The 21,797-nt window shown below is 40.3% G+C and overlaps 1 protein-coding gene across 6 annotated transcripts in view; it reads left to right on the top strand.

Annotated features, from left to right (window-relative positions):
- The window catches only part of pygo (pygopus family PHD finger), an 85,801-nt gene that overhangs the window by 18,521 nt on the left and 45,483 nt on the right, over positions 1–21,797 (top strand). For 4 of the 6 annotated variants that reach the window (XM_045725903.2, XM_045725893.2, XM_045725886.2 and 1 more), the window contains exon 2: positions 3,982–4,062. The exons of the other annotated variants lie outside the window; for them this stretch is intronic. In XM_045725903.2, the coding sequence (XP_045581859.1) occupies positions 3,982–4,062 (81 nt within the window). The remainder of the gene's footprint in view (positions 1–3,981; positions 4,063–21,797) is intronic. 6 annotated transcript variants of the gene reach the window in all.

Consider the following 21,797-nt stretch of genomic DNA (forward strand, 5'->3'; position numbering starts at 1 on the left):
CCAGCCTGTTGCTTGGAGCGGCCCGCAGGCCCACATACCCACCACAGCCCGGCTGATCCGGAACTTCTCTTAGAAAACAGTCCAGTTTTCTCTTGAAGATGTCCACGGTTGTTCCGGCAATATTTCTTAGAGTCGCCGGGAGGACATTAAACAACCACGGACCTCTGATGTTTATACAGTGTTCTCTGATTGTGCCTATGGCACCTCTGCTCTTCACTGGTTCTATTCTGCATTTTCTTCCATATCGTTCACTCCAGTATGTTGTTATTTTACTGGGTAGATTTGGGACCTGGCCTTCCAGTATTTTCCATGTGTATATTATTTGGTATCTCTCTCGTCTCCTTTCTAGAGAGTACATTTGGAGAGCTTTGAGACGATCCCAATAATTTAGGTGTTTTATCTCGTCTATGCGTGCCGTATATGTTCTCTGTATTCCCTCTATTTCAGCAATCTCTCCTGCTTTGAAGGGGGAAGTGAGTACTGAGCAGTACTCAAGACGGGACAGCACGAGGGACTTGAAGAGTACAACCATTGTGTTGGGATCCCTGGATTTGAAAGTTCTCGTAATCCATCCTATCATTTTCCTGGCTGACGCAATATTTGCTTGGTTATGCTCCCTAAACGTTAGATCGTCGGACATCATTATTCCCAAATCCTTTACATGCTGTTTTCCTACTATGGGCAGATTCGACTGCGTTTTGTACCCTGTATTATGTTTCAGATCCTCATTTTTGCCGTACCTGAGTACCTGAAATTTATCACTGTTAAACATCATGTTATTTTCTGCTTGTAATTTTTCAATGTCTTCAGCAGAGGTAATTTTCATGCTGATTTTTGTGTCATCTGCAAAGGATGACACGAAGCTGTGACGTGTATTTTTGTCTATATCTGATATGAGAATAAGGAACAGTAGCGGTGCAAGGACTGTACCATAAGGTACGGAGCTTTTAACTGCGCTTGGACTCAATTTTATTTGTTTGACTGTTACTCTTTGTGTTCCGTTCGACAGGGAATTGAGTATCCAGCGTCCTACTTTACCAGTTATTCCCATTGACCTCATTTTGTGTGCTATCACCCCATGGTCACATTTGTCAAACGCCTTTGCAAAGTCTGTGTATACAACATCTGCATTTTGCTTTTCTTGTAGAGCTTCTGTGATTTTGTCATAGTGGTTGAGTAACTGTGACAGACAGGATCTGCCCGCTCTAGATCCATGTTGTCCTGGATTGTGTAGCTCATTATTTTCCATAAAACTAGAAATTTGATTCCTAATCACTCTTTCAAACACTTTTATTATGTGTGATGTTAGTGCAACTGGTCTATAATTTTTTGTCAAGGGTTTACTACCCCCCCTTGTGCAGAGGAGCTATATCTGCAGATTTAAGTGCAGCTGGTATCTTCCCTGTATCCAGGCTCTTTCTTCATATTACGCTGAGTGCTCGCGCTATTGGTACTTTACATTTCTTTATGAATATTGAATTCCATGAGTCAGGCCCAGGAGCTGAGTGCATGGGCATATTGTCAATTTCTCTTTCAAAGTCTTCCGAGTTTGTGTTAATATCCGTTATATTATCTGCAGCTTGAATGTCATTCATAAAGAAGCTGTCTGGGTCATCAACTTTCATGTTGTTTATTGGTGTGCAAAACATAGCCTCATACTGGCTTCTTAGAATTTCTCTAATCTCTTTGTTGTCCTCTGTGTACGTACCTTCATTTGTAATTAACGGTCCAATACTGGTCGAGGTTTTTTATTTTGATTTTGCGTATGTGAAAAAATATTTTGGATTTTTCTTTATCTCTTGTATAGCTTTCTGTTCCAATTACATTTCCTCAGACTCATATGATCGCTTCAACGTTTGTTCTATTTCTTCGATCTCCCTGCTTAGGTTTATTTTCCTTTCGTGTGATAGGCGTATCTGCCTAAGCATTTCCGTTATTTTTTTCCTTCTCCTGTACAGTCGTCTGCGTTCTCTTTCTAGAATGGTCCTCTTTCTGACTTTCCTCACAGGCACGTACTTCAAGCAGACCTTGTAAGCTTCAGCTGTCAGTTGAGGTATTCCCTGTGTAGGAGTTTTGTCGCTTAAGACAGTCTCCCATTGAATGGTTGCAAGGTCTACATTTATTTTTTCCCAGTCGATCCTCTTATTGTAGAAATTGAATTAATTGAATACTCCTTCTCGCTTGTTTGGTCTCTTAGACCTACTTCTGTTATTTATGCTAGTTCGCACTTCAACGAGCTTATGGTCTGAGTATGTAGTATCTGAGATTGTAATGTCTCTGATTAGTTCTTCATTGTTTGTGAATAACAAGTCTAGTGTGTTTTCGTTCCTTGTTGGTTCTGTAATCTGTTGATTGAGCGAGAATTTGTCTCAGAATCTCAAAAGTTCTCTGACCTGTGGTTGGTTATTTCCTGGGTCATTCCCTGCTATGATATTTGTGTTTACCATTCCCCATCTTAGACTTGGTAAATTGAAATCTCCAAGGAAGATAATATCTGGAGCTGGGTTTGCTAGGTTATCAAGGATGTTCTCTATTTTGTGCATCTGCTCTGTGAATTCCTCAACCGTCGTATCTGGCGGTTTATATATTAGAATAATAATTAGGTTAAGTTTTTCTACCTTAATTCCAAGTACCTCTACCACCTCATTGGTTGAGTGTAGTAGCTCTGTGCATACCAGGTCTTCTTTAATATACAGACCTACTCCTCCATTTGATCTAATTTTTCTATCACATCTATATAAATTATAATTTGGAATCCAGATTTCACCATCCATGTAATATTTTGTATGAGTTTCCATGAATGCCCCAAATATTGAGTTTGACTCTATTAGGAGGCCATTTATGAACTTAACTTTATTTCTTGACTTTGGCTTTAAACCTTGAATGTTTCCAAATATGAATGATTGTCCATATTGTGTGTCACTTCTGGAAGGTTTTGGTAGTTCCTGTTCCAGAGCTCACATTTCTCAGGTCATCCTCATTGTCATGAAAGCTAACCAGCCTGAGGTTTACCTTCTAGTCCCTGATGTTTGCAAATATGTGGCATTGGCCAGCCTTGGATATGTTGTTGTTCTCCAACACATCCAAGGCTGGTATTTGGGTTCGGGGGGGATTTGGCATTCTAATGGGGTTTTGGCGACCCATTATTTAGTCAATGTTCTTGGTCCCAGTCGGTTGTGTAGTGATTTGGGCAGTGTCTCCCAGCCTGGTTTCTCTTCTTCATCCTGGTGTCTGCTGCTTCTCCTACTTCCTGGTAAGTCCCATTTTTTTTGTCTGTGGTTAGTTTCAGGGAGCCACCAAGGGGCTTCCTGGTGGCTCCCTCCTCCTCCAGGGGGATCCCTCAGAAACTTGGCACTAAATGTAATGAAATGCCTCTTTCTGTAGAAGCCTTGGTGGCTCCCTGGATTACCCCTTCCTTCAGGTTCGTCTGTTACTTGTTGGTTTCTTCATCAGCTCCAGAACTGACCAGGGAGCCAGCTAAGGGTTAGAGCTAGGCTGCCTAATGCATTTTGAGCTAGTTTAAGTGACTGTCTTGTTCTATGGGACTCTTTTTAGGTGTTTTCGAGGTTTCATTTTCTGTGAATCCTCCAGTTGTATGTAAAGCTTCGCTAACTTTCTGGAAGTTTTTCCGATGTGGGTGGCAAATTGTCACTTGCTCCCTGTGCCTCCAGGAAGTGGGCCATGTTATGGTTCTGGTCCCCAGTAGGCCAAACAGAACTTCCGCAACTTATGTGATCTTTTAGTATGAAGCAATCTCGGCAAGATAAATTCAGGGAGCCACTGGGGCTCCTCCAGAAAGAGGCATTTCATTACATTCAACGCTGGGATTTTGCATTGAATCTTAGGTGAGAAATTAACAGTTACTGAAGCTTCTGTGTTAGTTTCTACACACCATCGTGCTTTGAGGGCAGGAAAAAGCATGTTAAATATGATGATGAAAGTTATTATTATATAAAAGTTTATATTTTATTTAAATTACAGTCAACCCCCGTTTATCCGGACAACGCCGTTCCCGAGGAAATCGTCCGGATAACGAGTTGACCGGATTTCTGAAAATGACTGGTAGGGATGAATTGGCAGCTGTTTTCGGTTACAGATATTCAGTTTAAGTTATATTCTTGTTTATAAGAATGCAAGTGCATTTGCTACTTGATAATAGAGTTGCAGAAGTGCAGTTGCAGTTTTGAATTGTGTTATTGACATATTGTATATTTTAATTATTTCTTTATTATAGTTATGGAACATAAGAATTGTTAATTCCTAGGCACAACTTTGTAGTAGAACTGTAATTTTTATTGTAAAAAGATTAGTGTGGTATTGTATATTAAAACAGGCAAAAACATAATTAGAAAACATAAAGGGATTTGTTTTAATTGGCTTTAGTTTGACATTTAAATGATTTTATACTGTATTTTTATTTTACTTTAGCATAAATTACAAATTTAAGTTTTTCAAATGAATAACTATGATTCAGGCATAATTTCTTGTACTCTATTCCTTTGCAAATAGATATTGTTTATCTGTACATCACAATACTGTATGTAATTGCTATTGGGCTAAGCACCCCAAGATTTGCCCCTCTGAATTTCCTACAATATTGTACTTGGCAGCAAAGGCATCTGATGATCACTCGTGAAGACGTGCGGTACAGTTTTATACTGCATCATTACCACTTATTGTGTAAAGAATTCCTTACTGGTGTAGTTACTGTATTTTGTTTTTATGTAACAGGAAATGAACAAGCAAATTTACAAAATGACAATGAATATATAAAACTACATGATTGTGATGAATGATTAACCAAATCTGATGATGAATGAACAAGCAAAACTATTTTGATAAATGTACAAACAAAACTATCATGCGGAATGAACAAACAAAACTGTTGTGATAAAGGAACACTCAAAATTATTACTGTAAATAAATAAAATGATTATGAGAAAATGGACAAGCAAAACTATTACTAGTATTGGGAAATGAACAAATTAAATTATTATGATGAGTAAACAAACAATACTATAGTATTATATGGAAATGAACAAATGAAACTCATACGGTGAATGAACAAACAAAACTATTATGAGGCCTGAACAAACATATCAATTATGGGGAAAAGAATATGTGAAACCATTTTTTTTAATGTCTTAATGTTAGCCTCACATCAAAATTTAAAGTATTATCAGGATATTATTTATAGTGGCACTGCTTCCATGGATAAATTGAAGTAAATCCCTAATAGAGTCCAAGATAGCTTGATTTTAGAATAATCAGTGGGGGGGGGGACAGAGAGCTTAATAAAATAGAAAAGAATAAAACAAGCAGAGCACTTTTTTGCAGTAAATATCCTGAAGTAATCACAGTAGATGACAACAGCTTTGAAAGTTAAAAATTTTGCCTGTGCTTGGGCATGGCCTCTTGTATACTCACTGAATAATCTTGACGAGTGCATTCAAATTTTAATTTCCCATATGTTTGGAGTAAAAGAGACAATGGTGTATAGCATTTTAATCCTAGTTGGAAGTCTGGATAATGTATGGTCTAGGGAAGTGGGTAAAGTCTGGATAAATGGGGGGTTGACTGTTTTATATGTATATATAGAAAATAATTCACAATTCATTGTTTGAATATGATGATACAAGATGGTTATTTGGGTTTATTAAATAAAAAAATGAATGGATGTCTTAGGAAACAAATTTCAGAGACGTTGAAATGAATCATCTGTGTCAAGTTGAATATTGTGAAGGCCAATGCAAGCATTCTTAGTTCTCTTCAAATATGGTCTGTAACTGTTTATTGAAGTTTATCATGTATAATTAAATAAAAGTAAAATATGTTTTTATTTTGTCTAATTAATTTTACTTGCATAATCAATTTTACAAATATAATATGTACTGTGTATTGTTAATGATTGATTTTTGTTGTCAGCTAAGGAATCTACAGGAGTAATAGATGCCTGTTTTGCCTTAATTATAGTATTATCCGGGAAATAAAGTTGAAATCTACATTATGGCAGTAATGCATATCACACACCAGTATAAGCTAAGTGCAGTAAAGTGTTTACACATTGTGAACATGGTTTAAAATATAATTTAGGCACAGTTCACATACAGAACATTAATCAAATGTCAATGAAGATAAAGTACACATACAAAATGTGTATACAATTTTAATCTAAGTACAGTACACACAAAGAGACATACACTGTATCAGTGATAATCTAGGCTCAGTATGTATTACCTGACAATAAATTTTCAAAAAGTAACACAAGATGGAGATGACTCTAGAATGAGTTTTGTATGTTGACTAGACGGGAGTACCCAGTGGTGTCTAGGTCCAGCTCTTGCCCTTCCCCTCTTTTCCTTCCCCTCTCCTCCTCCACCTTTCCCATTCAACCTCTCCCACTCACCCTCTCTTTCCCTCTCCATGTCTCTTCTCTCCCCCATGCCAAGTCATGTGGGAATAATAGGAAATGACATTGCAGGCAAAGCTGCAAAACTTGCAACTAAGAGAAGTTGACATTGTAGTATGTAGACATTTACATACCACAGTCTACCACAGATTAAGAAGTAATTAGAAATAGAGCAATGCAAAAGATGTACAGTGACCACAACACAGCAGTTGCAACATCAAGATCTGTGGGTTGGTACAAGAATTCAACCAACTACGAACAACCTATTTTGATGAATGGGAGCAGTAGAACAACAGAAGTACACTTACATTGCATCAGGCTTGGATACCCATGTGCATGGGAAATAGGTTTACAGGTTCCAGAAGATGAGAGAAAATGTCAGCACTGTGGAGAAATGCCTGACAGACCACTGGAACATTGTCAAACACAGTGCACAGTTACAAACCCAATAAGATTTCAACTGAGATTCAACAAAGCAGAAGTAGTTGTTAAACACATGGGGTAAAATCTTACTGAAGCGACCATACGAGTCATAAATACTCATACTCTGCCTAAGTAAAACAAAAAGCAGTAACACTTAGTGGGCCAGCCAGAGGCTTAGGACCCATACAGGAATATCCATGCAACAACAACAAAAAAATCAATAAATAAATCTCTCCCCACCTCCTCTCTCTCTCTCTCTCTCTCTCTCTCTCTCTCTCTCTCTCTCTCTCTCTCTCTCTCTCTCTCTCTCTCTCTCTCTCTCTCTCTCTCTCTCTCTCTCTCTCTCTCTCTCTCTCTCTCTCTCTCTCTCTCTCTCTCTCTCTCTCTCTCTCTCTCTCTCTCTCTCTCTCTCTCTCTCTCTCTCTCTCTCTCTCTCTCTCTCTCTCTCTCTCTCTCTCTCTCTCTCTCTCTCTCTCTCTCTCTCTCTCTCTCTCTCTCTCTCTCTCTCTCTCTCTCTCTCTCTCTCTCTCTCTCTCTCTCTCTCTCTCTCTCTCTCTCTCTCTCTCTCTCTCTCTCTCTCTCTCTCTCTCTCTCTCTCTCTCTCTCTCTCTCTCTCTCTCTCTCTCTCTCTCTCTCTCTCTCTCTCTCTCTCTCTCTCTCTCTCTCTCTCTCTCTCTCTCTCTCTCTCTCTCTCTCTCTCTCTCTCTCTCTCTCTCTCTCTCTCTCTCTCTCTCTCTCTCTCTCTCTCTCTCTCTCTCTCTCTCTCTCTCTCTCTCTCTCTCTCTCTCTCTCTCTCTCTCTCTCTCTCTCTCTCTCTCTCTCTCTCTCTCTCTCTCTCTCTCTCTCTCTCTCTCTCTCTCTCTCTCTCTCTCTCTCTCTCTCTCTCTCTCTCTCTCTCTCTCTCTCTCTCTCTCTCTCTCTCTCTCTCTCTCTCTCTCTCTCTCTCTCTCTCTCTCTCTCTCTCTCTCTCTCTCTCTCTCTCTCTCTCTCTCTCTCTCTCTCTCTCTCTCTCTCTCTCTCTCTCTCTCTCTCTCTCTCTCTCTCTCTCTCTCTCTCTCTCTCTCTCTCTCTCTCTCTCTCTCTCTCTCTCTCTCTCTCTCTCTCTCTCTCTCTCTCTCTCTCTCTCTCTCTCTCTCTCTCTCTCTCTCTCTCTCTCTCTCTCTCTCTCTCTCTCTCTCTCTCTCTCTCTCTCTCTCTCTCTCTCTCTCTCTCTCTCTCTCTCTCTCTCTCTCTCTCTCTCTCTCTCTCTCTCTCTCTCTCTCTCTCTCTCTCTCTCTCTCTCTCTCTCTCTCTCTCTCTCTCTCTCTCTCTCTCTCTCTCTCTCTCTCTCTCTCTCTCTCTCTCTCTCTCTCTCTCTCTCTCTCTCTCTCTCTCTCTCTCTCTCTCTCTCTCTCTCTCTCTCTCTCTCTCTCTCTCTCTCTCTCTCTCTCTCTCTCTCTCTCTCTCTCTCTCTCTCTCTTTTTTTTTTTCCACCACCCCCCAAAGTGGAATCAGGGAAGACCCCTTAATTATAGACCTGTATCATTGACAAGTGTAATAGTCAAAATATTGGAAAAAAATAATTAAAACTAAATGGGTAGAACACCTGGAGAGAAATGATATAATATCGGACAGACAGTATGGTTTTCGATCTGGAAGATCCTGTGTATCGAATTTACTCAGTTTCTATGATCGAGCAACAGAGATATTACAGGAAAGAGATGGTTGGGTAGACTGCATCTATCTGGACCTAAAAAAGGCTTTCGACAGAGTTCCACATAAGAGGTTGTTCTGGAAACTGGAAAATATTGGAGGGGTGACAGGTAAGCTTCTAACATGGATGAAAAATTTTCTGACCGATAGAAAAATGAGGGCAATGTATCGGACTGGAGAAATGTCACAAGTGGAGTACCACAGGCTTCAGTTCTTGCACCAGTGATGTTTATTGTTTACATAAATGATCTACCAGTTGGTATACAGAATTATAGGAATGTGTTTGCTGATGATGCTAAGATAATAGGAAGGATAAGAAACTTAGATGATTGTCATGCCCTTCAAGATGACCTGGACAAAATAAGTATCTGGAGCACCACTTGGTAAATGGAATTTAATATTAATAAATGCCATGTTATGGAATGTGGAATAGGAGAACATACACCCCACACAACCTATATATTACAGTATGTGAGAAATCTTTAAAGAATTCTGATAAAGAAAGAGATCTAGGGGTGGATCTAGATAGAAAACTATCACCTGAGGACCACATAAAGAATATTGTGCGAGGAGCCTATGCCACGCTTTCTAACTTCAGAATTGCTTTTAAATACTGTACATGGATGGCGATATACTAAAGAAATTGTTCACAACTTTTGTTAGGCCAAAGCTAGAATACGCAGCGGTTGTGTGGTGCCCATATCTTAAGAAGCACATCAACAAACTGGAAAAGGTGCAAAGACATGGTACTAAGTGGCTCCCAGAACTGAAGGGCAAGAGCTCCGAGGAGAGGTTAGAGGCATTAAATATGCCAAAACTAGAAGACAGAAGAAAAAGAGGTGATATGATCACTACATACAAAATAGTAACAGGAATTAATAAAATCGATAGGGAAGATTTCCTGAGACCTAGACCTTTAAGAACAAAAGGTCATAGATTTAAACTAGCTAAATACAGATGCCGAAGAAATATAAGAAAATTCACTTTCGCAAACAGAGTGGTTGACGGTTGGAACAAGTTAGGTGAGAAGGTGGTGGAGGCCAAGACCGTCAGTAGTTTCAAAGCGTTATATGACAAAGAGTGCTGGGAAGACGGGACACCACGAGCGTAGCTCTCATCCTGTAACTACACTTAGGTAATTACTTAGGTAATTACATAACACTGACACACACACTGACATAAGAGAAATCGGTTTTGAGGCCCCAGTGGGAATGAGCGACCACAGTGTATTGGTGTTTGAGTACCTGATTGAAGAAGGGTTATTGAACTCGAGGAGGGATACCGAAACCAAAAGGTTAGCATACCGAAAGGGAAACTATGAGGAGATAAGAAAATTCCTAACAGATATAGCATGGGAAACAGAGCTCAGGGAAAAGATGGCCCAAGATATTATGGACTACATCACGCAAAAGTGCAAGGATGCAGCAAACAAGTTTGTCCCAGCCCAAAAGGAAAACAGTGAAATGAAGATGAGAAACCCATGGTGTAATCAGAGATGTAGGCTAGCTAAGCAGCAAAGTAAAAGGGCATGGAAAAACTATAGGAATAACAGGACACTGGATAGCAGAGAAAGATACCAGAATGCCAGGAATGAATATGTCAGGATGAGAAGAGAGGCAGAAAGACAATACGAAAATGACATCGCAAGTAAGACAAAGACTCAGCCTAAATTGCTGCATAGCCACATCAGGAGAAAAACAACAGTAAAGGAACAGGTTGTATATTAAGGATAGGGGGCAGAAGGATTCACTACAAACGACAAGGAAGTGTGTGAGGAACTGAATAAGAAATTCCAGGAGGTCTTCACCTTAGAGCAAGGAGAAATCCCAGAGATAAGAGAGGGAATAGCTAACCAGGAACCACCGGAAGAGTTTGAGATTACCAGCGGGGAAGTAAGGAAGTGTTTACTAGAGTTGGATGTGACAAAGGCTATAGGCCCAGATGGAATCTCCCCTTGGATACTAAAGGAAGGAGCAGAAGAACTGTGCCTACCACTCTCCATAGTGTATAACAAATCACTGGCAACAGGGGAACTGCCAGAAATTTGGAAAGCAGCTAACGTAGTCTCGATATACAAGAAAGGGGATACACAGGAGGCACTGAATTACAGGCCAGTGTCCCTAACCTGCATACCATGCAAGCTGATGGAGAAGATTGTGCGAAGAAAGCTAGTGGAGCACCTGGAGCGAAAGAACTTTGTAACACAGCATCAACATGGGTTCAGGGATGGCAGGTCCTGCCTCACAGGGTTGCTTGAATTCTACGACCAGGCAACAAAAATAAGGCAAGAAAGAGAAGGGTGGGCAAACTGCATATTTTTGGATTGTCAGAAAGCCTTTGATGCAGTGCCACACAAGAGGCTAGTGAAAAAGCTGGAGATGCAGGCTGGAGTGAAAGGGAAGGTACTCCATTGGATACTGGAGTACCTAAGTAACAGGAGACGAGTCTGTGGGAGGGGTGAGGTCTCAGATTGGCGAGACGTTACGAGTGGAGTCCCGCAGGGGTCAGTCCTTGAACCTATACTGTTTCTGATATATGTAAATGATCTTCCAGAGGGTATAGAATCGTTTCTCTTAATGTTTGCCGATGATGCAAAAATTATGAGGAGGATTGAAACTGAGGACGATAGTAGGAGGCTACAAGATGACCTAGACAGACCGAGTGAATGGTCCAACAAATGGCTGTTGAAGTTCAACCCGAGTAAATGCAAAGTAATGAAGCTAGGCAGTGGAAACAGGAGGCCAGACACAGGATACAGAATAGGAGATGAAGTACACAGGATACAGAATAGGAGATGAAGTACTTAATGAAACAGACAGAGAGAAAGATCTAGGAGTTGATATTACACCAAACCTGTCTCCTAAAGCCCACATAAAAAGAATAACGTCTGCGGCATATGCGAGGCTGGCTAACATCAGAACAGCATTCAGGAACCTGTGTAAGGAATCATTCAGAATCTTGTACACCACATATGTAAGACCAATCCTGGAGTATGCGGCCCCAGCATGGAGCCCATACCTTGTCAAGCACAAGACGAAGCTGGGAAAAAATCCAAAGGTATGCCACTAGTCTAGTCCCAGAACTAAGAGGCAGTAGTTACGAGGAAAGGCTGCGGGAAATGCACCTTACGACACTGGAAGACAGAAGAGTAAGGGGAGACATGATCACAACATACAAAATCCTCAGAGGAATCGACCGGGTAAACAAGGATAAACTATTCAACACCTGTGGGATGCGAACAAGGGGACACAGGTGGAAACTGAGTACCCACATGAGCCACAGAGACGTTAGAACGAACTTTTTCAGTGTCAGAGTAGTTAACGGATGGAATGTATTAGGCAGTGATGTGGTGGAGGCTGACTCCATACACAGTTTCAAATGTAGATATTCTAGAGCCCAGTAGGCTCAGGAATCTGTACACCAGTTGATTGACAGTTGAGAGGCGGTACCAAAGAGCCAAAGCTCAACCCCCGCAAGCACAAATAGGTGAGTACACAGTAATGCTGATGATGCTATTTAGTAGTAAATAGGTACCTGGGAGTTAGTCAGCTGTCACGGGGTGCTTCCTGGTGTGTGTGTGTGTGTAATTTCCTAAGTGTAGTTACAGGATGAGAGCTACGCTTGTGGTGTCCCGTCTCCCCAGCACTCTTTGTCATATAATGCTTTGAAATTACTGACGGGTTTGGCCTCCACTACCCTTTCACTTAACTTGTTCCAACTGTCTACCACTCTGTTTACAAAAGTGAATTTTCGTATATTTCTCCGGCAGCTTTGTTTCGTTAGTTTAAATCTATGACCTCTTGTTCTTGAAGTTCCTGGTCTCAGGAATTCTTCCCTATCAATTTTATCAATTGCTGTTACTAATTTGAACGTTGTAATCATATCGCCTCTTTTTCTTCTATCTTCTAGTTTTTGCATATTTAATGCCTCTAACCTCTCCTCGTAGCTCTTGTCCTTCAGTTCTGGGAGCCACTTAGTGGCATGTCGTTGCACCTTTTCCAGTTTGTTGATGTGCTTCTTAAGATATGGGCACCATACAACCGCTACATATTCCAGCTTTGGTCTAATAAAAGTCGTGAACAATTTCTTTAGTATTTCTCCATCCATGTATTTAAAAGCAATTCTGAGGTTAGAAAGTGTAGCATAGGCTCCTCGCACAATGTTCTTAATGTGGTCCTCAGGTGACAGTTTTCTATCTAGAACCACCCCTAGATCCCTTTCTTTGTCAGAATTCTTTAAAGATTTCTCACATTATTTATAGGTGTGTGGGGTCTATGTTCTCCAATTCCACATTCCATAACATGGCATTTATTCACATTAATTTCCATTTGCCAAATGTTGCTCCATATACTTATTTTGTCCAGGTTTTCTTGAAGGGCATCACAATCATCTAGGTTTCTTATCTTCCCTATTATCTTAGCATCATCAGCAAACATGTTCATGTAATTCTGTATTCCCACTGGTAGATCTTGTTTGGTAGTAATGTTTATTATGTAGACGACAAACATTACTGGTGCAAGAACTGAACCCTGTGGTACTCCACTCGTGACATTCCTCCAATCCGATACCTTGCCTCTGATTACGGCCCTCATTTTTGTGTTAGGAAATTTTTCATCCATGTTAGTAGCTTACCTGTCACTCCTCCAATATGTTCCAGTTTCCAGAACAATCTCTTATGGGGAACTCTGTCGAAAGCCTTTTTTAGGTCCAGATAGATGCAGTCAACCCAACCATCTCTTTCCTGTAAAATCTCTGTGGTTCGATCATAAAAACTGAGTAAGTTCATTACACAGGATCTTCCAGATCAAAAACCATACTGTCTGTCTGATATTATATCGTTTTCCTCCAAGTGTTCTACCCATTTAGTTTTAATTATTTTTTCCAATATTTTGACTATTACACTTGTCAATGATATAGGTCTATAATTAAGGGGGTCTTCCCTGCTTCCACTTTTGTAGATTGGAACTACGTTAGCCTTTTTCCACACATCAGCTACAACTCCTGTACACAGGGATGCCTGAAAAATCAGTTGAAGTGGAATGCTGAGCTCAGGTGCACATTCTCTCAGAACCCATGGTAAAACTTCATCTGGACCAACTGCTTTGTTCTTACTTAACTCCTTGAGTATTTTTTCCACTTCGTCTCTAGACACCTCTATCCACTCTATGTTGTTCTCTGGAATTCTTATTGTTTCTGGTTCTCTGAAGATTTCATTTTGTACAAACACATTTTGGAACTTTTCATTTAATGTTTCACACATTTCCTTTTCATTTTCCGTGAATCTGTTTCCCATTTTCAACCTCTGGATATTATCCTTTACCTGCAATTTGTTGTTTATGAATTTGTAGAATAGGCCTGGTTCTGTTTTACATTTATCTGCTATCCCTTTTTCAAAATTTCTTTCTGCCTCTCTCCTTACTGCCGTATAGTTGTTTCTCGCATCTTTGTATCGCTGGTATGTTTGGGTGTTTGGCCTCTTCCTATACTGATTCCATTTTTGTGTCTTTTGGTCTCTGGCCCTCTCACAATTTCTGTTGAACCAATCCTGTTTTCTGGCCCTGCATCTCTGTTTTGGTATGAATGTTTGTGTGCCTTCCTCGTATATTTTAAAAAATTTGGCATACATTTCATTTACTTCCCTGCCTAGCAACAAGTCTGTGCAATTACACTCATTAAAAAAAAATTGAAGTTCCCCATAGTGACCTCTCCTTAAATCGAGTTTATCAACTGTTTCAATGTCCCCATTTTCTTCTAGATGATATCTTTAAGCATAATCAATGTCTAACAGGGCGTGATCACTCTTTCCCAAGGGAGGAAGGTACTGGATGTCAAATATCTCTTCTTCTTTCCTGGTGAATACTGGATCCAGTACTGATGGTACATCTCCTTCCCTCATTCTTGTGGCTTGCTTTATGTGTTGATACAAGAATGTCTCCAGAATGAGACATTTGACAGGCACAAATCTGCATGTCCAAAAGTCCTCCGTTCTTGCTTCATAGGCCTCCCAGTCTATTGCTTTAAAGCTGAAGTCCCCCAGTTTTCAACAGTCGTGATTTATCCTTATCTGCTTGTACAATAATATCTCTCATGACCATTATGAGGCCCTCTCATTTGTCATCCAGTTCTTCCTTTGTCCATGTGTTGTTTGCTTGTGGGCTGTAGGCATTTAAAATTATCAGCTTAACATCCTGATTCCAGATCTGCAATGCCATTATGTCAATATCTCGAGGGTTTTCAAATATTAACTCTCTTACCTTCAGGTGTTTTTTCACCAGTACAGCCACTCCTCCTCCCTTCCTAGTTTTCCTGTCACGTCTCCAAACTGAATAGCCTCTTGGGAATATGACTTCATTTATTATATTTCCTTCAAGTTTTGTCTGATAATGCGACAATATCTGGGACCCTAAGCTGGATTATATCTTGCAACTCCAAAGTTTTTGACCTCACTCCTTCTATGTTGGTTTATACAATTTTCAGGAACATGTTCCCTTTTCCTTTGCTCTTCTACTTCCCCTTCCACTACTGATCTTGTTGCTTTGTTTTTATGTACCATTTCACAAGCTTTCCAGTCCCTGTCACTTTGTAGAAAAAAGAATTCCTGTCTTCTTCATTTCTATCTCCATTTAGACGTTTTGCCTCAATTAGGTTCATTTTCAGCTTTTCTCTGTCTTCCTTGGAGAGGTCTTGTCTTATTGATCAAAGTTTGCCAACCTCATCACTCTGCAATTTCTTGGCATTTCTAAGCACTTCCATCATGTTTTTCACTCCATTAAACGTCACCCTTAAAACTTTAGCGTACCCCGCGCGCCACCCTTCAACTGTGCGATATGGGACCCAGGGTGTCACGGGAGCGTGCGTAAATTCTGAAAAGTGTATTCTCTCTTCAACGTTGTCACCTTAATTCTCGTCCTACGAGATTAAATTTGGTATCATTGTGTTCGCAATAGAATTCTCTACAGCACTAAATGCATATAAACTCCAAAAGCCTGGCTAATTACCCGCAGCAAACAGAGAAAGTGCGAATGAGTTACCCAGGAGTGCGCAAATGCGATAAAATGTTTTCACTATTTTCACTCTGGTCACCTCAATTTTTGTCCTAGGTCTTTCATTTTGGTCTCAATGGGTTCGCAATAGAATTCTCTAGAAAAACATTAGCATATAAAATAAAAAACCTGGTCACGCTCCAACCGCCGACGAGTTGAAGACGGGCCACTCATTAGCCGCGAGTGAGCGCTCAGACGCCTTCCAGCTACACTCCCAATTCCCTTCCTTTTCAAGCTTTTCTTTCACAATTTTCTTCCTGGAAGGGCCTTGTTCATGATCACTATCCATCGTGGAGTAAGCGTAGATAGTTTCTAAAGCCGCAGTAAGAAATACAGTATAGCCACCGAAAATAGACAAAATGTTCACACGTTTGAGATGTGAGGGGAGGCGACATTGGTCACAACAGTGGAGCGAAAAGAATGGGCCGACATCGTGTGCCAAGCCACCTGAGGGCCACGAGGCTCAACAAAGAAAATGGGAAGACATCGGCGCACATTTTAAAACCAGTCCCAAAAAAAACGGATAAAAACCTGATTTTTGGCGATTATTTAAAATGGATGACGCAATGCTGCGTCATCCCCGGTATTACCGCCAGTAAACGGATGACGCAATGCTGCGTCATGCCCGGGCGAAAGTGTTAAGGGGCGGTTCTTGTCTTTCTCATATTTTCCTATTCTAAAATCACTGACATTTTCCTTTGAGCCTTCTCCTAAACCTACTATTTTCTCTATGATTTTCATCTCTTCTGCTGCTCGGTCCACCCTAGATGAAATTTCCTTCTCTAAACATCCAAAGATGATTATGGACTTAGTTCTATATGCAGTGTTTTGTACTAGATTACTGTTGGTAACCAGTTCTTTCCTAATTGCTTGCCTAATTTCTGCTTCTTGTTGGTCATTTCTGGTTTTGACTTTGGAACGCACTTCTTTGATAGTCTCTTTCTCTTTTACAACATGAGCATATGTCGATTTTATTTCTTCTTTAAACTTTTCTAGTTCTTTATTCACCTCCTCTAAGTAAGTTGTCAGTGAAGTTTCCAGTTGGAGATCCTTGCCTAACTCTATATTAGCTCTCAGGCTACCTTGGAGTTGTTCACCATATGAGTCTATTTTCTTGTTTATTTCTTCAAAGTCTCCACACTTCACTTTCCACACCTCATTTTCTTTCACTAGTTCCTTGATTTGCTCTTCCTGATTTGTTACCTTGTCTGTTAATTCAGTAATAATCTTACCTTGCTGAAGCATACTCCCTTTTAAAGTGCAAAGCTCACTTCTAAGAGCTCCATTGTCCTCTTCCAATTTAAGCACTTTTTCTTCATACTTCTTTTGCATATCCTCAATTATCTTTAACCTGCCAAGAACACCTCCTTTTCTTATATTTTGTGGTGAGAATCCTTTGAAACAATCATCTGTTGGTGTGTCTACATTTCCAGTGGTGGTGGCGGCGGCCATCTTTGTTTTTGTACGACTACAGTATATAGATATAAAAAAATAAAAACGGGAATTTTCTCAAATTTAAATTAATATTATAATATATTAGCATATTGTGCATATATAGGCATAGGTTAGGTTTGGTTAGGTGTTTTGGTTCTGAACAAATCCACAAAGGGCCTTGATGAGGGTTCGAACCTACGTCTGAGAGGATCCCAGACGCGCCTTAATCGACTGTGCCACGACACGGTCAAAATACACGGTGTGCATGTGTGCATGAGCGTGTGTGTGTGTGTTTTGAGTGCGGGGGTGTTTGTGTATAGGGGGAGGGGTAGGGGGGGGTGTCTTGGGACAGTGTAAGGCGTGGGAAGGTGGGGGGGGGGATGTGTCAAGCCCTGTACCCAGAGTGAGCCACAAGGAGTTGTATACTTGAGATATTGAGACCTACTTTAAATTAATTATTTTAAGTCACTCTGTACACCTTATTGATGACCTAGAGAGGGGTACCTACCGTCAGCTCACCCCGAGCAAGCACGCCTAGTGTGTGTGTGTGTGTAATTTAATTACCTAAGTGTAATTACCTAAGTGTAGTTACAGGATGAGAGCTACGCTCGTGGTGTCCCGTCTTCCCAGCACTCTTTGTCATATAACGCTTTGAAACTACTGACGGTCTTGGCCTCCACCACCTTCTCACTTAACTTGTTCCAACCGTCTACCACTCTATTTGCGAAGGTGAATTTTCTTATATTTCTTCGGCATCTGTGTTTAGCTAGTTTAAATCTATGGCCTCTTGTTCTTGAAGTTCCAGGTCTCAGGAAGTCTTCCCTGTCGATTTTATCAATTCCTGTTACTATTTTGTACGTAGTGATCATATCACCTCTTTTTCTTCTGTCTTCTAGTTTTGGCATATTTAATGCTTCTAACCTCTCCTCGTAGCTCTTGCCCTTCAGTTCTGGGAGCCACTTAGTAGCATGTCTTTGCACCTTTTCCAGTTTGTTGATGTGCTTCTTAAGATATGGGCACCACACAACAGCTGCATATTCTAGCTTTGGCCTAACAAAAGTCATGAACAATTTCTTTAGTATATCGCCATCCATGTATTTAAATGCAATTCTGAAGTTAGAAAGCATTGCATAGGCTCCTTGCACAATATTCTTAATGTGGTCCTCAGGTGATAGTTTTCTATCTAGAACCACTCCTAGATCTCTTTCTTTATCAGAATTCTTTAAAGATTTCTCACATAATATATAGGTTGTGTGGGGTCTATGTTCTCCTATTCCACATTCCATAACATGACATTTATTAACATTAAATTCCATTTGCCAAGTGGTGCTCCATATACTTATTTTGTCCAGGTCTTCTTGAAGGGCATGACAATCATCTAAATTTCTTATCCTTCCTATTATCTTAGCATCATCAGCAAACATGTTCATATAATTCTGTATACCAACTGGTAGATCATTTATGTACACAATAAACATCACTGGTGCAAGAACTGAACCCTGTGGTACTCCACTTGTGACATTTCTCCATTCCGATACATTGCCTCTGATTACTGCCCTCATTTTTCTATCAGTCAGAAAAATTTTCATCCATGATAGAAGCTTACCTGTCACCCCTCCAATATTTTCCAGTTTCCAGAACAACCTCTTATGTGGAACTCTGTCGAAAGCCTTTTTTAGGTCCAGATAGATGCAGTCAACCCAGCCATCTCTTTCCTGTAATATCTCTGTGGCCCGATCATAGAAACTGAGTAAATTCGATACACAGGATCTTCCTGATCGAAAACCATACTGTCTGTCTGATATTATATCATTTCTCTCCAGGTGTTCTACCCATTTAGTTTTGATTAGCTTTTCCAATACTTTCACTATTACACTTGTCAATGATACAGGTCTATAATTGAGGGGGTCTTCCCTGCTGCCACTTTTGTAGATTGGAACTATGTTAGCCTGTTTCCACACGTCTGCTACGATTCCTGTACACAGGGATGCCTGAAAGATCAGGTGAAGTGGAATGCTGAGCTCAGATGCACATTCTCTCAGAACCCATGGTGAAACGCCATCTGGGCCAGCTGCTTTGTTCCTCCCGAGCTCCTTTAGCATATTTTCCACTTCATCTCTAGACACCTCTATCCGCTCTATGTTGTTCTCTGGAATTCTTATTGTGTCTGGTTCTCTGAAGATTTCATTTTGTACAAACACACTTTGGAACTTTTCATTTAATGTTTCACACATTTCCTTTTCATTTTCCGTGAATCTGTTTCCCATTTCCAACCTCTGGATATTATCCTTTACCTGCAATTTGTTGTTTATGAATTTGTAGAATAGGCCTGGTTCTGTTTTACATTTATCTGCTATCCCTTTTTCAAAATTTCTTTCTGCCTCTCTCCTTACTGCCGTATAGTTGTTTCTCGCATCTTTGTATCGCTGGTATGTTTGGGGGTTTGGCCTCTTCCTATACTGATTCCATTTTTGTGTCTTTTAGTCTCTTGCCCTCTCACAATTTCTGTCGAACCAATCCTGTTTTCTGGTCCTGCATCTCTGTTTTGGTATGAATGTTTGTGTGCCTTCCTTGTATAGTTTTAAAAATTTGGCATACATTTCATTTACTTCCCTGCCTAGCAACAATTCTGTCCAATTACACTCATTAAAAAAATTTCGAAGTTCCCCATAGTTGCCTCTCTTTAAATCGAGTTTATCAACTGTTTCAATGTCCCCATTTTCTTCTAGATGATATCTTAAAGCATATTTAATGTCTAACAGGACGTGATCACTCTTTCCCAAGGGAGGAAGGTACTGGATGTCAAAAATCTCTTCTTCTTTCCTGGTGAATACTAGATCCAGTACTGACGGTATATCTCCTTCTCTCATTCTTGTGGCTTGTTTTATGTGTTGATACAAGAATGTCTCCAGAATGAGGTTCACAAATCTGCATGTCCAAAAGTCCTCCGTTCTTGCTTCATAGGCCTCCAAGTCTATTGCTCTAAAGTTGAAGTCCCCCAGTATCAACAGTCGTGATTTATCTTTATCTGCTTGTACAATAATATCTCTCATGACCATTATGAGGCCCTCTCGTTTGTCATCCAGTTCTTCCTTTGTCCACGTGTTGCTTGCTGGTGGGCTGTAGGTATTTACAATTATCAGGTTATCATCCTGATTCCAGACCTGCAATGCCATTATGTCAATATCTCGAGGGTTTTCAAATATTAACTCTTTTACCTTCAGGTGTTTTTTCACCAGTACAGCCACTCCTCCTCCCTTCCTAGTTTTCCTGTCACGTCTCCAAACTGAGTAGCCTCTTGGGAATATGACTTCATTTATTATATTTCCTTCAAGTTTCGTTTCTGATAATGCAACAATATCTGGGACCCTAAGCTGGATTATATCTTGCAACTCCAAAGTTTTTGACCTCACTCCATCTATGTTGGTATATACAATTTTCAGGAACATGTTCCCTTTTCCTTTGCTCTTTACTCCCCCTTCCACTACTGATCTTGTTGCTTTGTTTTTATGTACCCTTTCACAAGCTTTCCAGTCCCTGTCACTTTGTAAAAAAAAGAATTTCTGTCTTCTTCATTTCTATCCCCATTTAGCCGTTTTGCCTCAATTAAGTTCATTTTCAGCTTTTCTCTGTCTTCCTTGGAGAGGTCTTGTCTTATTGACCAAGATTTGCCAACCTCATCACTCTGCAGTTTCCTGGCATTTCTTAGCACTTCCATCATGTTTTTCACTCCATTAAAGGTCACCCTTAAGGGGCGGTTCTTTTCTTTCTCATATTTTCCTATTCTTCTAAAATCACTGACATTTTCCTTTGAGCCTTCTCCTAAACCTACTATTTTCTCTATGATTTTCATCTCTTCTGCCGCTCGGTCCACCCTAGATGAAATTTCCTTCTCTAAACATCCAAAAATGATTATGGACTTAGTTCTATCTGCAGTGTTTTGTACCAGTTTACTGTTGGTAACCAGTTCTTTCCTAATTGCTTGCCTAATTTCTGCTTCTTGTTGGTCATTTCTGGTTTTGACTTCCGAACACACTTCTTTGATAGTCTCTTTCTCTTTTACAACTTGAGCATATGTCGCTTTTATTTCTTCTTTATACTTTTCTAGTTCTTTATTCACCTCCTCTATGTGAGTTGTCAGTGAAGTTTCCAGTTGGAGATCCTTACCTAACTCTATGTTAGCCCTTAGGCTTGCTTGGAGTTGTTCACCATATGAGTCTATTTTCTTGTTTATTTCTTCAAAGTCACCACACTTCACTTTCCATGCCTCATTTTCTTTCACTAGTTCCTTGATTTGCTCCTCCTGATTTGTTACCTTGTCTGTTAATGCAGTAATAATCTTACCTTGTTGAAGCATACTCCCTTTTAGAGTGCAAAGCTCACTCCAAAGAGCTCCATTGTCCTCTTCTAATTTAAGCACTTTTTCTTCATACTTCATTTGCATGTCCTCAATTATCTCTAACCTGCCAAGAACACCTCCTTTCCTTATATCTTGTGGTGAGAATCCTTTGAAACCATCATCTGATGGTGTGTCTACCTTCTCAGTGGGGGTGGTGGCGGCGGCCATCTTTGATTTTGTTCTAGACCAAAACAAACTTTTCCACTCGACTATTTTCACTCAGTTTTACTTGTTTATTGTATTTTATTTGCTTTTACTCTTCCCTGAACCTTTATGTAACCTGGGACACCACTGTAGCCCTCAACCTGTTCCCAATACTTAGGTAATTCGATATTTCCAGGAGCTTGCTGCAGTGTGACTCCTGCCTCCTCCAGCTTCACCTCACCCCAGTGTGTGT

Source organism: Procambarus clarkii, chromosome 10, assembly GCF_040958095.1.
Source record: "Procambarus clarkii isolate CNS0578487 chromosome 10, FALCON_Pclarkii_2.0, whole genome shotgun sequence".
Lineage (NCBI taxonomy): Eukaryota > Metazoa > Arthropoda > Malacostraca > Decapoda > Cambaridae > Procambarus > Procambarus clarkii.